The sequence below is a fragment of the Ornithodoros turicata genome, chromosome 2 (assembly GCF_037126465.1).
Source record: "Ornithodoros turicata isolate Travis chromosome 2, ASM3712646v1, whole genome shotgun sequence".
NCBI lineage: Eukaryota > Metazoa > Arthropoda > Arachnida > Ixodida > Argasidae > Ornithodoros > Ornithodoros turicata.
In genome coordinates, this window is record NC_088202.1 from 3,416,229 (window position 1) to 3,431,462 (window position 15,234).

The 15,234-nt window shown below is 44.6% G+C and overlaps 1 protein-coding gene across 3 annotated transcripts; it reads left to right on the top strand.

The window, feature by feature from the left end:
* The first annotated feature begins 480 nt into the window (after positions 1–480).
* Positions 481–9,301, top strand: LOC135385149 (uncharacterized). 3 transcript variants are annotated; one of them, XM_064614326.1, is made up of 4 exons: positions 481–1,511; positions 1,921–2,131; positions 5,270–5,322; positions 5,519–9,301. In XM_064614326.1, exon 4 carries the CDS (start codon positions 5,673–5,675, stop codon positions 9,165–9,167), a length of 3,495 nt encoding a protein of 1,164 aa, XP_064470396.1. In that variant the 5' UTR covers positions 481–1,511; positions 1,921–2,131; positions 5,270–5,322; positions 5,519–5,672; the 3' UTR covers positions 9,168–9,301. The 3 variants fall into 3 exon arrangements, with proteins under 3 accessions (XP_064470396.1, XP_064470395.1, XP_064470394.1); XM_064614325.1 differs by having other exon boundaries at positions 481–896; positions 1,230–1,511; positions 5,270–9,301; XM_064614324.1 differs by having other exon boundaries at positions 5,270–9,301.
* The last annotated feature ends 5,933 nt before the right edge of the window (positions 9,302–15,234 follow it).

Sequence of the window (15,234 nt, forward strand, 5' to 3'; positions counted from 1 at the left end):
ATATTCCTTTTTTATTTCAGCACATTATTTTACTACTCTTTTATTCAACTAACGAAAAGATATGTTACAAATTACCAGAGTCTTGCTTGACTTCATCCTTGTACAGAAGCAATCTGCAAAAACAAAGGGAAAACGAAACATCCTGTGAATGCTCTTCTCAATCAGGACAAAGTCTAGGATGACTCAAATCTCGATCAGGTGTCACGCAACAACAACAAGCAGCATTCTCAAAGAATCGGTTAACGTTTTCCACTTTCCGATATGTCTCTGTTACTGTGTCATGCATTTGCATAGGAGTACGACGTTTGGAAGTAAATAACCCAGTGACAACAATCACAATAAAATAGAGGTGTTCTATACACACACATTTCCAAACTTGTGTTGCGCATTGCGACAACAGCATACAACGAATCGAGAAGCATTGCATGACTACGTATTGCGGTTACCAGCTGTGATGGTCTCGAAATAAAAATAACAAAAAAAAAGGCATAAAGACAAGAGGTATACTCACATCCTTTCAAAGTTGCGTCGTCGATGAAGGTCTGATCGGTCTCAGTCGTCGACAGCTAGCTTATAAGACCCTTCATTTTTGTTTTATTTCAAGGGAAGGAAGGATCACGTGAATGCATCGTGGACAGCTTCTCCTTTCGCAGGAGCAGCATGTGAAATGCGATACCTCTTGCCGACGCGCTCTTTTTTCTTCTTCTTTTGGTATGATAACACAACCGCGAAACACCCGTCTGGCTTTTTCCAAACGCTCTTTGGGAACACCAACCACACACACAAAAAAAAGAAACCGTTATCGCCCTCGCAAGATGAATTTTCGACTGGTGGTATACGCTGTCTGCCACGTACGAGCTTCCAGCAGTGAGTGTGCCACGTAAGAGCCAAGTGATGTGAGTATTTCAAACCATTTCTTGTGTTACAGTGTATTTTATAGCTAAATGAAATGCGGGCATGTATTTGTTTTAAATTCTTTTTATTGTTTCGCTCAGATGAGACAGCAGAGACATGGTAGCCGATTTCGAAAGAGTGATACCGTAACCGCTGTGCTTTCCATTCCCAATGAGTCTTGCAATATTGTACACATTGCCGGGACATCGTTCTATTACTTGCCTGGGTTCGAAACTTATTTCACATAGCTTCGAGCACTCGAAGTTATAATAATTGTGCGCGACATTTGCTTCTTTCAAGCAATGCCATAGTTGACGTGTATCATTTTGCGACAGATTTACTCCGTATCTCGTCGGATGACCATTGCTGAGCCAAAGGCGTACGGCAGTTACTGCAGCTGGACATCGGTGGACGTAGATGTTATGGTCAATCTGAGTCACGGTAGTGCATTTTCCCTGTTTCAGTGTTGGTTTTGTAAATTCTGTTGTAGCTACGAAAACGAACAGGGAAACAGCACTCAGAAAGGACAAGGTGTAGCAGAACATCTCCGGACATCTATTTACCATGACGACCTACAGTAAAATGAGACAACTCGTCATGGATTTCAATATTTATTGGTAAGCGTCTTTGGGTGACAACCTATTTTGCAACAGGTCAATTGTCATGTCGTTTATGTACACAGCCAGGTAATGGTAGCCAGTCTTCATTGCGTAGTACATGATACATAGACTTTCGGCCACCAGTTGCATTACGTCGACGTCACGATCACCGTAATAGCTGAATATTGAGCTCATCTGTTTTCCCCATTCGGAGACCAGGTCGAACGGGTGGTCGGATAGGTGCTCACACTTCCTGTGCACCCTGGCATACATTGTTTTTGAAGACTCCCACACAGTCTTTTTCGCGGGAAGGTTCAGAGGCAGGGACTGGAACAGGAAAATGTCTCTGGTTATCTTAAATGCTGCGACGAGCACTGTGTCGTCCGTTGACTTCGATGAACCGCATTCTAACACGTCATTCCAACAGGTATGAGGATGGCGACATTTTCCTTGGAGTTGATGATCCTGGGTAACGTCCCGCATGCCGCACACATCATCACCCGATTGGGACCAGGAATCGCCAGCGTTGGCTGGCTGTTCGACATCGGACCAGTGATCGCCAGTCATTTCGTCGTCGGTGGTGGCAGGTAGTTCTCCGGAACCCAAGTCCTTCTACGACTTCCAGAAGGTTGCAACAGGTACTGCACCTTTCCATTCCGAACGCGTCTTTTTATAATGCGGTGGCCCTTTCCAGGCTGCACACGTGTTAATTCGCTTGCATAAAATTGACCTTCAATAGGTTCTTCCTGCTGGTCACGTAAGAGATAGGTATTCGGGTAACCAATCTTGACTGCTCTCACCACAAAAATTTCACGCGTAAACGAACCAAGATAACTTTTGACTAACTGGTGTCTAGACTTTGCTATTCTGACAAGCTGGCCAACGCGAAAACGTGGCTTCTCTGGGGGTTTGCTCGGAGTAGGATAGAGCTTTTGTCTAAATAAATGTTCATTTTCTTTGTTGACATCCACAGGTCGTGCCGACAGAGTTCTATGAACACGATGATTATATGCTTTGACCAGAGGCTGTAAAATTTTCAAGTACGATTTATGTCCCTGATATTCAAAAGCACGATAAAGTGGCGTCATAAGACTTCGAATAGATCGTTCTGCAATACTTGCTTTCGTATTTGAATTAGTGTGGAAGAGAGATATCCCTTTTGATTTTAAAAATGCTCCGACTGACTTATTGGTGAACTCTGTACCTCTGTCTGAATGAATCAGTCTCGGAGTCCCAATACGTCTAAAAGCGAGTCTCAGTCCACGTATAATTTCCGCTGCTCGTTTATTCTGCACAGGCACTACAGCAAGCATACGAGAAAATGCGTCGATACAAAACAAAAGATAGCGAAAACCCTTGTTGTATCTCGACAGTTTCTGAAGGTCTTTCAAATCTATTTGGAATATATCCTTCGCACCCAAAACGATGGTCTTCCGGAACTGACGTGGTCGCTTAAGTTCTCTGAAGAGAGAGTACACATCACTGGTTTCCAGGAACTTGGCAACCTTCGCCGGCTTTTCACCGATCGCTCGTGCGAGTCGTTGAACACCACCTAGAGCACCAGGATGGTATACGTCCACGTAAGCAGCCATTAGCACAATTTTCTTCCACGAACACGAAGTCCGTCGAATGACAAGTAGGCATTTATAACGGCTGCCACGTCACCTTTGTACCAAGAGGGCGATCGATTGTGCAGTTCGTATTTTATAAGCTCGATGACGGAACTACTTGGAACAACGCGAGAATGACAGATAATCCTTCCCTCTTCATCTATCGCAAATACGGTCTTTAGCATCTGCAGAATGGCGAGGGCCTTCTTCCTGTGTCGTGCGGGAAAATGCGCCAGAATGTTTTCGTCCCGAAGGTAACCACAGTGTTCCTGTTGCGTTTCCAACGTGCTCAATACCGGTTCCATTCTCGAAGTCTCTTAGCCACTCTTGTGATAACCGGAGAAATGCGTCGACGAGGTGTCTCAGGTGTAAACGTAGGACTACCGGCTGATGGCTCTGCAGTCTCCTTTTCAAGTCGAGATGGATGTACGATAAGTGTCGGTATATTTAGCTTGACCAATAGTGGTAGGATCCTCTCGAGATACGCGGGTCGCCACACATTTCGCGCTCTTGTGACCAAATAATAAACAAGGTCTACAACGTTGGTATTTGGTATTTGTTCACCATTGACAATGAGCTCAAACGTTTTACTATTCCAGCCGAGCACGGGTTTTAGTAAACGCAGTAATTGGCTTGCTCTCATCTTGTAGCCGCTGCTCATAAAATTAACGATGGCATCTTCCTCCTCGTCCGCTTGAATCTGTGTCTGCTCTCTTGTCGATGCCACATGATTTGTCTCCTCACCTGCTGCACTAGGCTGTCTTAATGTGTTCGCGGGAGGATGCAATAGCTTGTGCAAGTACTGGATGATCTCCTTGGCCTTGATATCATCAGGCTCCTGTTTATTCAATATCGACGGAATAGTGCTTTCCCGATAGGGAACAAGCTCGTATTTCTGCATTATTTAAATGCCGATTGCTTTTGCGATGCTTTTGCCCGCTAAACTTGAAACGAGACCTAACAAGGGGGGCAACAAAAATTGCAAAAACCCGCCGGACTGATGAAGAATCCGTTTAATTTTCTTCACATCTGCACGGTCTTGCCTGGAAGCCAGTGTCCTAATGGGTGTTGCAAAAGGCTGCAATTGCTTTTTAACTTTCGCCGGTACGTCGATGTTTCCTTTGCAGAGGTTCATACAAATCTCCCTGATTGTTCGTAGCTGTTCCCTGCTGGCATGTTGAATCAGGTTGTAACGATCTTCCCCTGTCTTTGCTTCAGCGATCATACGAAGGAAACGAATGTGTTTGTTAAGCCTTTTCATGACCTGTATACGATCTGTCTGTGATCATCCGGGAAAATGTTGGTCCACACCTTATAGTGATCGTTGCTCTGTTGAGACAAGTCGATAACTAAGTATGAGTATGGTTTCTGACAGGCATCTTTATATATCGTGGGCAACAAATCATTTCGCCCGAAAATCTGCCTGGACAGCATACGCAGCTGGTCTGTAGTGCGTGGTGAACGAAATAAAACGAGAGCCGTGCTATTGAATTGTATTGTGCGATACAAAGGGTCGTTGACGAACAGGTATTGCGAGATGAACACAGCCGTGATTGACAGGTGGTGACACCCAGCGATATAAAATTTGCAGATTTCTTTGAGTCTTTGTCGGTCGGCTAAACAGTCGTCAAATATAAATAATGAGTGGCTATAATTCTCCGGATCTGCAGGGATGTCTTGACTGAAATTTACTTCAGGAAGAGTATCGAATACCGGCTGCTTATAAAGATAGATATACCATATTTGCTTGAACGGTTTGTCAAAGAGGACAGCTCTGTGTTTAATTAGTCGTGCCACGAAGGTGGATTTCCCACTTTGACTAGCCCCTGAAATTGACACCGAGGCAGGCGTCACGAACCTAAAAGGTGCTATCACTGTCATTTCGTGCAAGGGAATGAAGTCTGGTCAAGATACGTTTCGTTAGATAAACAAGTCCGTGCTTGCAAACTGCAGGGAAAAAAAGCAAACTGCAAAGGTAGGTTCGACTGCAGAGTTGACGATGTAAAAAAAAAGAAGACTCCTCAAGGTTGCCATGCTGGCAACTTCTTATATAAGAACTGTCTGACGCTCAGCTCCTTCACTCTCGAACCTCCTTCTGAGGAGGTATGGTGTTCAGAATGATGAAATATTTTGCAGTGTTCTAACATGTGCTCCTTTTGTTTTCAGTCGGTCCAACGTGTCCGAAGGATCATCGTCGTCATCATTGCATCAGTGTACAAGTAAGCATCATGTCTTCGTCGATCTTGCATAAACTTGACAAGTTAAAGAAATGTGGAGAGTTTCAAAAAATGGCGACAATTCCTAAAAACATCAAGTATGATGTGGTTGATGTTAACAAAATTGAAACGAGGTATGGCGAGGCGGTCTACGTAGAAATTATGAAGGATCACGAGCACGTAAAGGTGTTCCTTCCAGCTCGGTTTCATAAACTAAGCACTCAAGACATCGAAGACATGAGGAACACGAGCGGGCTCTGGATGGAGAAGAAAGAGCGAGTTGGAAAAGAGGGGAAACGTCTTCTTTCGCCAGACATCGTGTTCGGTCAATCCGAGTAAAAAAATAAAAAGAAATGGTGACATGCCACCTTTGTCCTCCGGCCGATCGGCAGCACTACACAACAGCGCTGGGACTTCAAGTTCATCTGGCTAACGTTCATAACCTTGCAACACCCTGTATCCCATTTTGTGAGACACTCTGTACGCTCCGCAACTATACCAACCGCTATGAGCTTCATCTACATGACAGAGACGACGACGGGCAGGATGTCAGCACATTCTTTCATGAAAACGGACGCTACCTTGCCGGTGTACTTCGACATTTCGGATTTCCGTTACGCTTTTATGTTTTGCTGAAGGCGGAACTCGGTCGACATACGCCTGAGGATGAGATCATATTTGTCACTCAATTTATTCCTTCGAGTGTGCATACGCTGTGGTCGGAACGAGACGTAGAACGTGCTGTCATTGAAGTAGGCACTGAAGTCACCAACAATTTAGAAAAGCTTGAAATGCAAGGGTCGGGATTTTTCTTATTTCGAATTCACGCCTGCATTCTTCATGTCGGTCGTCTCGCACCACAGCTCATTGGTTGTACCGACTTTGAATTGCCAAACGAATTGAAAAAAAAGTGTCGGTGTCTTCTGAATGTCGACCTTCACGAGGATAGTGAACAGAACATGTGTTTCGCATTTTGCGTACTTGCCGGTCTACATCCTGCAAAGGGTTCTTACAGACGCAGAGCTTCATCCTACAGGTCATACCTGTCTCAATATGTATTTCCAGAGACGTTTCCTGTAGTGTTCCCGAAAGATGTAGAAATGTTTGAGAAGCAGAACGATGTGAGCATTAACGTGTACGGTTATGACAAAGATGAAAAATATGTTTACCCGATTAAGGTTGTTGACGACCAGTGCAAGAAGCATGTCGACCTACTGCTGATTGACTTCCATTTTGTACTCATTACTAATTTCAATGCTTTGTTCACACCACCTGGTTATTTTCACTGCAAACGGTGTACGATGGGTTTCACCACCCCGGGTGTACTCGCCGATCATCTACTAATGTGTAAACAACAAAAAGTGTCCAAGACTATTTTTCCAAAGAAAGGTGAGACACTGTCGTTTGCCGGAGAGCATTTGATGTCGGAAGTTCCCTTCTACTGTGTATACGACTTTGAGAGTGTACTATCACCGTGTTCGGGAGGCGGGAATGTCTACGAGGAACACATCCCTTCATCCTTCTGTCTCCTCGTCATACGCTCGTGCGATTCGTATGTCTTGAAGAAACATATTTACCGTGGTGCAGACTGCGTTTCCGTTTTCATGGAACTATTGCGTAATTTGCATGATGAGCTGTATGCGATGTTGCACGAGACTGTGCCCTTGCAAATGACCCCAGGAGACGAACTCGAACATTCTGAAGCCACTCACTGTAACATCTGTAAAGAACCATTCACTAAGAAGCAGAAAGTGCGAGACCATGATCACGTAAGTGGAGAATTTCGCCAATCATTGTGTCAGGGATGTAATCTGAAACTGCGGATACCACGGAAAGTGCCCATCATTGCACATAATGCCAATTATGACCTCGGATTCATAGTAGCTCATCTGCACCTGCTTCGGAAGACAGACATCAGAGTGATAGCCTCCAGTTGTCAAAAGTTTAAGGCTATAGACATTGGTGTGTTCCGCTTCATAGACTCGTTAAGCTTCCTCAATGCTAGTCTCGACACACTGACGAAAAATCTATGTGACAAAGGTGAATCTAACTTCAGGTGTCTGCGTCAGTTTTTCGCAGAGGAGGACTACTTCAGGTTGGTTGTACGTAAAGGGGTTTTCTGTTATAACTACGTTACCTCTTTTGAACGTTACGACGAGCCCTGTTTGCCATCACGTGACCAGTTCTTTAACCAACTGAACGGATCAGAAGTGAGCGAGGAAGATTACCGCCATGCGCAAAATGTGTTTGAAAAATTTCAACTGAAGAGCCTGGGCGAGTACTCGGATTTGTACCTTCTGACGGACGCATTGCTTCTGGCAGACGTGTTTCAAAACTTCCGAATATGGGCGTTGGAGACGCACAAAATTGAACCACTTCATTTCGTGTCACTCCCGGGACTAAGCATGTCTTGCGCACTAAAAATGAGCCGGATTAATCTGGATTTAATCCACGATCCCGATGCCTATCTGTTAATTGAACGGGGCCTGCGTGGTGGTATGACCCAGTGTTCAACGCGAATGGCCACTGCAAATGTCCCAGGGACAGATCAGTACGATCCCGAAAAACCAAAGACCATAATTCATTACATGGACATAAATGGACTCTATGGCACAGTGATGCGTGAACCACTCCCATTCGGAGACTTTGAATGGCTGTCACCCGAAGAGGTTGCAGGTTTAGATGTAACCCTTGTTGCAGATTATGCAGACGTTGGTTATTTTTTAGAGGTAGACCTGGCCTACGTACAAGAGCTCCACGAACGACATAAAGATTTACCGCTCGCGCCCGAAAAAATGAGCGTCCCGTATGAGTTGCTTTCGGATTATCAGAAAGACCTGATGAAAAAATTTAACCTCCCACAGCATGATATAGAACCGAAATTACTCCTTACACTGCTTGACAAGAAGAAGTATTTTCTTCATTATCGCAGTCTAAAGTTGTACCTACAGTTGGGTCTTCGGCTCGAGAAAATTCACCGGGTGCTCAGGTTCAAACAAAAACCATTCCTGCGATCCTATGTTGACTTCCATCATGAACTACGCAAGCAGGCAACCAATACCTTCGAACGTAACCTGTACAAGAGTTTAATTAACTCCGTATATGGGAAAACATGTATGAATGTACGAAAGTTCGTCGACTGTCGCTTAGCAACTTCCGAGGAGCAAGTGTTGAGATTCTTGCGTAAACCGAACCTCAAACAATTCAGGGCTCTAAGCTCTAACGTAGTCTTGTTTCAGTTCGCTCAATCGATAGTCCGTATGCGACAGCCTCTGTACCTGGGGTTCACTATTCTCGAGCTGTCTAAAGTCATGATGTATGACTTTTATTATAACAACTTGCTTCGGGTAGCCCCGGACACAAGGCTCTTGTATATGGACACAGATTCTTATATCGTGATGCTGAGCGATGAGAAGGCCCTTGCGGAGCTCGCCGATACCCACCTTGATACATCTGGTCATTCTTGTGATGACTCGATGTATTCTACGAAAAACAAGATGGTGCTAGGAAAATTTAAGAACGAAATGCCCCACGACCACATCCTAGGGTTCTGTTGCCTGAAACCAAAGCTCTATGCACTAGACCTCCATAGTAAAAGACGATACAATCGTGCTAAGGGGGTGAAACAATGTGAAGCCCAGAAGTTGCATTATTCAATGTACATAGACTCTCTTAAGCTTGGTGAAGTGTACAAAGTTTGTCAGAACCTCATTGTGCGCAAGGAAAATATAAATAAAAGTGTATGTGTTACGAAAGTAGCTTTAAATCCCCTAGACACAAAGCGTTTCATTTGTGAGGATGGTATCCACACGTTACCCTTTGGGTACGCATCCAATGGAAAGATGTAGACAGTTTTTATGCATATGTTGCCCTACCTGGCTGTTGTTGTTGTAATGCTGTTTTTTATATATATATAAGATTGTGCCTGTAACGACATGGAAATAAATACAATTTTATTGTGTCAAAGTACACTGCAACATGACATGTTGTCTGTCTTTCTTGGGAATTGCTTCCGTACAAGGACGGGTACCAGCTTGTCGTTCAGCGTGAAGTTCGTTGACGAAAATCTCTGAGTGCACTCTCGGAGCGAGAATCCACAAGCGAGCATGCTGCCTACATACAGGCAGTAGAGGCCACATGTAGCTGATCCATAGCCCTGAAGTCTTTTCTTGTTATAGTAAAATGACCTGGTAGGATGAATGAATTGGTAGAATTCTTTGTAGACGGGCTGAATGCCGTAACTATCAAAATACGTAACTACATTGTCACCGGAAACATAAGTCATGGTCCAGTGTTCACCGTTACTGCTCCTTGGAGCTGTGTTAATCACATAAATCCCGGGTATGGCTTCCTGTCTTGCGATTTCATTGCATGCAAAGGTTCCCCGAAACAGTTCTCTGGTGCAGTAGTGTCTACTGAATGCTGCATAGAACTGCCACTCCTCCATGTTTATTTTTCAGACAAATTTCACTCGTCTGTCTTTGTTGATTTCTAGCACACGTGGTGTTTCGGATACAAACAACACCGTAACTGCTTCTGTTAGATTGGCAGCAAACGTTAGGGTCAGACGAACGTTGGCTTGAACAACAGGACAAAGAGCATTCACTTCTGCATCTGGAGTCAGATGGTAATAAAGCATAAATGTCTCTTTTGCATACGCAGCTGGAGCTATTGGTATATCCTTGCGTTTTAGTTTGTGAAGCAGGTGTATATAGGCTTTGGAATAGATGTCCCGTTGGAAGTCGAACTCATCCGTGTACTGTTGTCCACCAACGTCCAGTAGTGCTCGTTTTAGTTTGAAGTTCTCAAGCTTGAATGGGTTTCGTGGTCTGCTACCTTGGTAGGCATCGCTCCTGACCATCAATACTGTTAACTTGGAGGGAACTCGCTCGCTGTACAAGTCGTCAAATATCACCTGAGATTGGTTAGGGGCGATGGTTCTGTACTTAATTTCCAGTCCTCGGAGAAGGTATACTGCAGGTGTTGTTTGAAGTCTTCGTTCTATACCAACAAGTATACTCGGCGATAACTGAACACGTCGGAGATAGAGCACGATACGTGAAAATTCCACAGTGTGCTTTTCTGTTGCACCATCAGCTTGCAAGAGACGAAAATCATCCGACGCTTGACGTAGCACAACTCGAATATCGGTTCCGTTAAGAATGAGCTTCTGTTGTTGACATATGTCGCTGAAGATTGGGCTGTACATGTCACACAGTGCCGATCCTTTGGTTCGCTTGTAACGAGCGAAAACTCCTTTTGAATCAGATGTGGGAGCATATACCTCACTCGTGCCTAAAGGGTCTGGCTCGTATAACATTGCTGAAAGGGTGTGTGTCTGAGTTACATTGTTGGCATTCGTAATGATGTCCAAGTAGGAACGGTAGCCATAATGTTCGAAACTCGAAACCAAGGTTGAATTCAGGTAGATATGTACGTGTTGAAACAATGATGAACCAAACGCTTGGACAGGTATGACTGCATCAGGTGTTGTTGAAGTGCTTGTTGTAGTTACCGCTGGATCTCCATTCTTTCGAATGATCTTGCACTGAATATGCAAAAAGCTGGATTGAAGATCAAAGAAGCCCCCACCGAGTCCCGGAACATTGTACTCGATCACTCCGCTTGATGTCGGAGCAGATACTGGGAAAAACTCGACGTATTCAGACTTCTCCAAAGCAAAATTTGTAGGTGGAAGAGAGAAGAGTTCCAGCTGGTTTGTAGTACACAGACAAGAATCTTTATGCACTACTGCAATAGACATTTTTTTTTCTGTCAAGTAAAGAAGTCAGATTTCCTCCGCTTCTCCGCAGGTCGAGCTTTTTTAATGGCCTTGCGTTTTCTTCCTTTCCCTGTGAGTCTCTGAAGTAACTCGTCACGAGTTTTATGCACCGTGCGGTCTACTCCTTTCTTGACGGCTTCTCGAAATGATGCTCCTTGCTGGACTTCCTCGGCTATATGTCTTCCAGTATCAAGGAGCTTTCTTCCAACGTATGGCGCTACCTTCTTGGTCAGTATGGGCAAGAAACCCCTCAATACGTCACCAAATATGCCTCCTCCAATCTGATAAAGCTCGGGAGCAGTATAGTGTGGTAGATGCTCTCGCTTTCCTGCACCAAAATGTGCTATGCAACATGGTGGGTTTGTTATATACATTTACGTAGGTGGATCGTCAACCCGACACGTCCAGAGCCAGAAATGAATGGAATGAAATCACCTATCTCGTTTGCCAACTCGATTTGAATGGTTGTCAATTCCTTCGCAGATACATATTTATAGTACAGGTTTGTGAATAAATAAGACATCACATCATTCCTACCCTGGACTCTGAATGGTATCGATCGAAGAAGTGGTGCTGTCACGTCACCCACAAATTCGTTCTCGATGACATCGCAGTATATGAAAATATAGTTTTGAGCAGGGAATAGACAAACGTCTCGTTCGGCGACTGCATAACTTGAGAAAGTTGTCCTCTTTCCGAAGCCCAACATCAAAGCCAAATAAGGATGAAAGGTCACATAGCCATCGTTCATGCGTTCCAGGTGACAAATTCCGTTGTATGGGTTACATACGAGGAGACGAGCATCTTGCGACAAATGAAGTTTTGTTCGATAGGCATGGTTAATGGAATTAACGAGGTCCTTCCCCGATTCGTAGTAGCCTTCTGGAACTTCATACTTTACCGTTCGTGAACGATAGGTAACTATGTTAATCGTTTCTTCCGTATCCACCTGGTATTTGAGTAGCTTCACGGGTGACCCTCTGTCCAACTCTCCACAGCCGATTATCTTTTCAGCCATGCCAAGCTTAGCGGCAAGAGTTGCGCTAATTTCCAAACCATAGTTCAGAGGAAGTTGTATCTCATAATGACCGCTACCACGTATAATTCTTGTCTTATGCTGCAAATGTTTTGCTAAAAATTGTCTCAAAGACAAGAGAATGTTTTCATTAGCGTTGAACTTGACCTTTTCTGTTGCTTCAATCGTAGAACCAAGGAATGTCGTTTCCGATGTACTATTGACTGTGTCAGTTACATTTTTAATCGCAAAAGGGATGTTGATTTCTGTTAAAGCGGCCTCCCACCTACCCTCCAACGTCTGTGGATGGGCTAGCTTTACTCGGAACTTGCTCATTGTGTTGTCGGGAAACACATCCAAAGATGCATTTGAGAGCAGGTTCACATAGAACTGGTCAACCATGTTTTTTTTCTCTTTTTCTGATGAAATTTCTACGCGTACGCTTAATTTATATCGCCAGAAAATGCGTTGACGTTGTCACAGCGAAACTAGCGTGCTGCGGTTTGAAACCGAAATTACAGTCGGTCAATAGCTTGAAACCAGAGGGCATCTGGCAACACGTAGGAATTCGAAACTGAAACCAGAACTACACGTGGAGCAACCAAGCTTGGCGTCCATTCATTTAAAACCGAAACCGAAACTACAGACGGCCAAAGCTTGAAAACTAGAGGGCGCTTGGTGGGAACCGAAACTACCTGGCGCTCTGACGCGGCAACCAAACTAGGTGACGGACTGACGTCAACCCGATCGGAAAAATACTATTAAATGTCATCAGATGTTATTGCCTGTTATTAAATGTCATTTGTGTGTTATTACATGTCACTTGCGTGTTATTACATGTCATTTGCGTGTTATTACATGTCATTGCGTGTTATTAAATGTCATTAAACGTGCATCCAGGTGCCCATCAAACACTATCGACACGTGAGTTCCCATTGTTTACCCGAGTTAACCGTTACCTTATCCTGGCGGCGCATGTTATTGAAACCTGGGAACCCATTGTTCACACTATCGATACATGATTTCCATTGTTTTCTGATATATCTTATCGTGCGTGTGCGTGTCGCATGTAACCTGAGCGGCCCATTGTTACCAAATGCAATATCTATCACTACTACATGCTTATAGTCCCAGGATATCGTAATCAAGATCGACGGTCCCACAGTACCCCATTACAGTGCATAAACCCGCCTGTTTAATGAAAAGCATGGGTAATACCCGCACACATGGGAATAGTCCAACAATATCGTAATATCGTAGTCCAGATAACGGTCCCAGAGTATCCCATTATGGTACAGAAACCCGTGTTTTTAATGAAAAGCGTGGGCAATACCCATTGACATGCGAATAGTACCACACTCCCAAGCAGCACGCCAATATTGGTCCAATATTGGACCCATATCGCCTGCCAAGATTGCCAATATTGGTCCAACATGGGCTGCCAATATTGGACCAATATGGGGAGTGCAACCAGACTCCATATTGGACCAATATGGGCTGCCCATATTGGCAAGCCCATTTTGCCAATATTTCTGTGATAACACCAACGGAGAGTCCGTGTAATAATACAGCGTTATCCTGGATAATATTCACCAGTAATGATACTTTTCTCTGATTTTTGCTCTTTTATTTCTGCGGGTCTAAGTGACCCATATTGCACATGATTGCAAAAAAAAAGAAAAACACGGCATCGCCCAAAACACGAAAAACGAAGAACGGGTGCAGTCAACAAGCAGTCGTATTGCCAACTGTAGGATGGGACAAGCGAAAGCCAGTGGAGTGCAGCTGTAGCTTCCACAGTTTCGCCACGAAAACCACCGCCCCCCTTGACCACGTGATCATCAGTAACGAATCACGACAAAGTAGCCGGAAAACGGCGCCAAAAAGCGCGCGCTGGCTGATTGAACTGCGCATGTGCGCTGCGTGCCCTTTCCACACCCTCTCACTCGAATTATCTCCCCCTCCCCCCTGTTCCGAGGGCTTCGCCAGGCCATCTGCTAATATTATCGGGAAGCAGAAATTGAAAATCCAGAAGACGAAGGAATTCACATGTACAAATTTATTGACACCGTAAACATACAAACAAGAAGCAACATTTGAATGCAAGTAAATCTACACGATTATTACGGAATACTGCAGAATAAATAAAGAATAAATAGTGCCGAGCAACAGAAATCGTGACTATCATATTATACAATCCTTAAGGGAACCTATTCTGTTTGGAGAAAGTAAATATGATTATACACATATATAGCACGTGATGAGTCGCAGAAGCCATCCGCTTCATCCCAGCACAAATGTCGAATTTTCTGGTGACAGGGGCCACATGCTCGCGGATCGCAAGGCCACGAACAACTGTAGGTGTCTGAATGAAAAAAAAAGGAACCTGTTAACGATATGGTAAACCCGAGCACAGGCAACGTTAATTGGCTGAATACGCTCTGTAAGACATGCTATCGTTACGCGCCTAATGTCGACTAATGACAAAATTCGAGGAGCCCTGCGTACGCGATGCACGCTGTTTTCCTTTTCATGCACACCAGTGTATTAAACATCAGACACATTCAAATAGCGGAACAAAACGCAACAAGTAACGCGACGCAGAATCATCAACCAGATCATTACTGATAACCGGCAGAAAGTGATGTAATACGGGACAAGGCATACCTCCATGCACACAGTTAGGCGACAGTATTAAAAGTCTGATCACTGACATGCATCATACGTCTGTCTGCTTACCTTTCATTCAGGCGTTCGTCCATGGCTCGAACATCTTCAAAATCCACGAAACGAAATCACCGTCTGCTCACATACGTAGACGCCAGCTACACAACGGTCAGACGGGTCGGCGCCGTCGGCGCCTCGGAGAAACGAACAAGGTACATATAAATGGTAGCGCAGCTTGCATTGGCCACCACGTCTTCAAGGGCGGCCATGATAAAGACCGTCAGCGCCATCCATCCGTTGCGGGGCACACTACAAATTTCGTCATAATGACGTCACCTGGACGTCACGTGGTACGTCACCGTTACGTATAGCACGGGGCGTGCCAGGCGCTCGCGCAGCGCGTTCTTTCCACCGCGATGCCGAGCCGCAGAATGTCACAATCGCTGTTGAT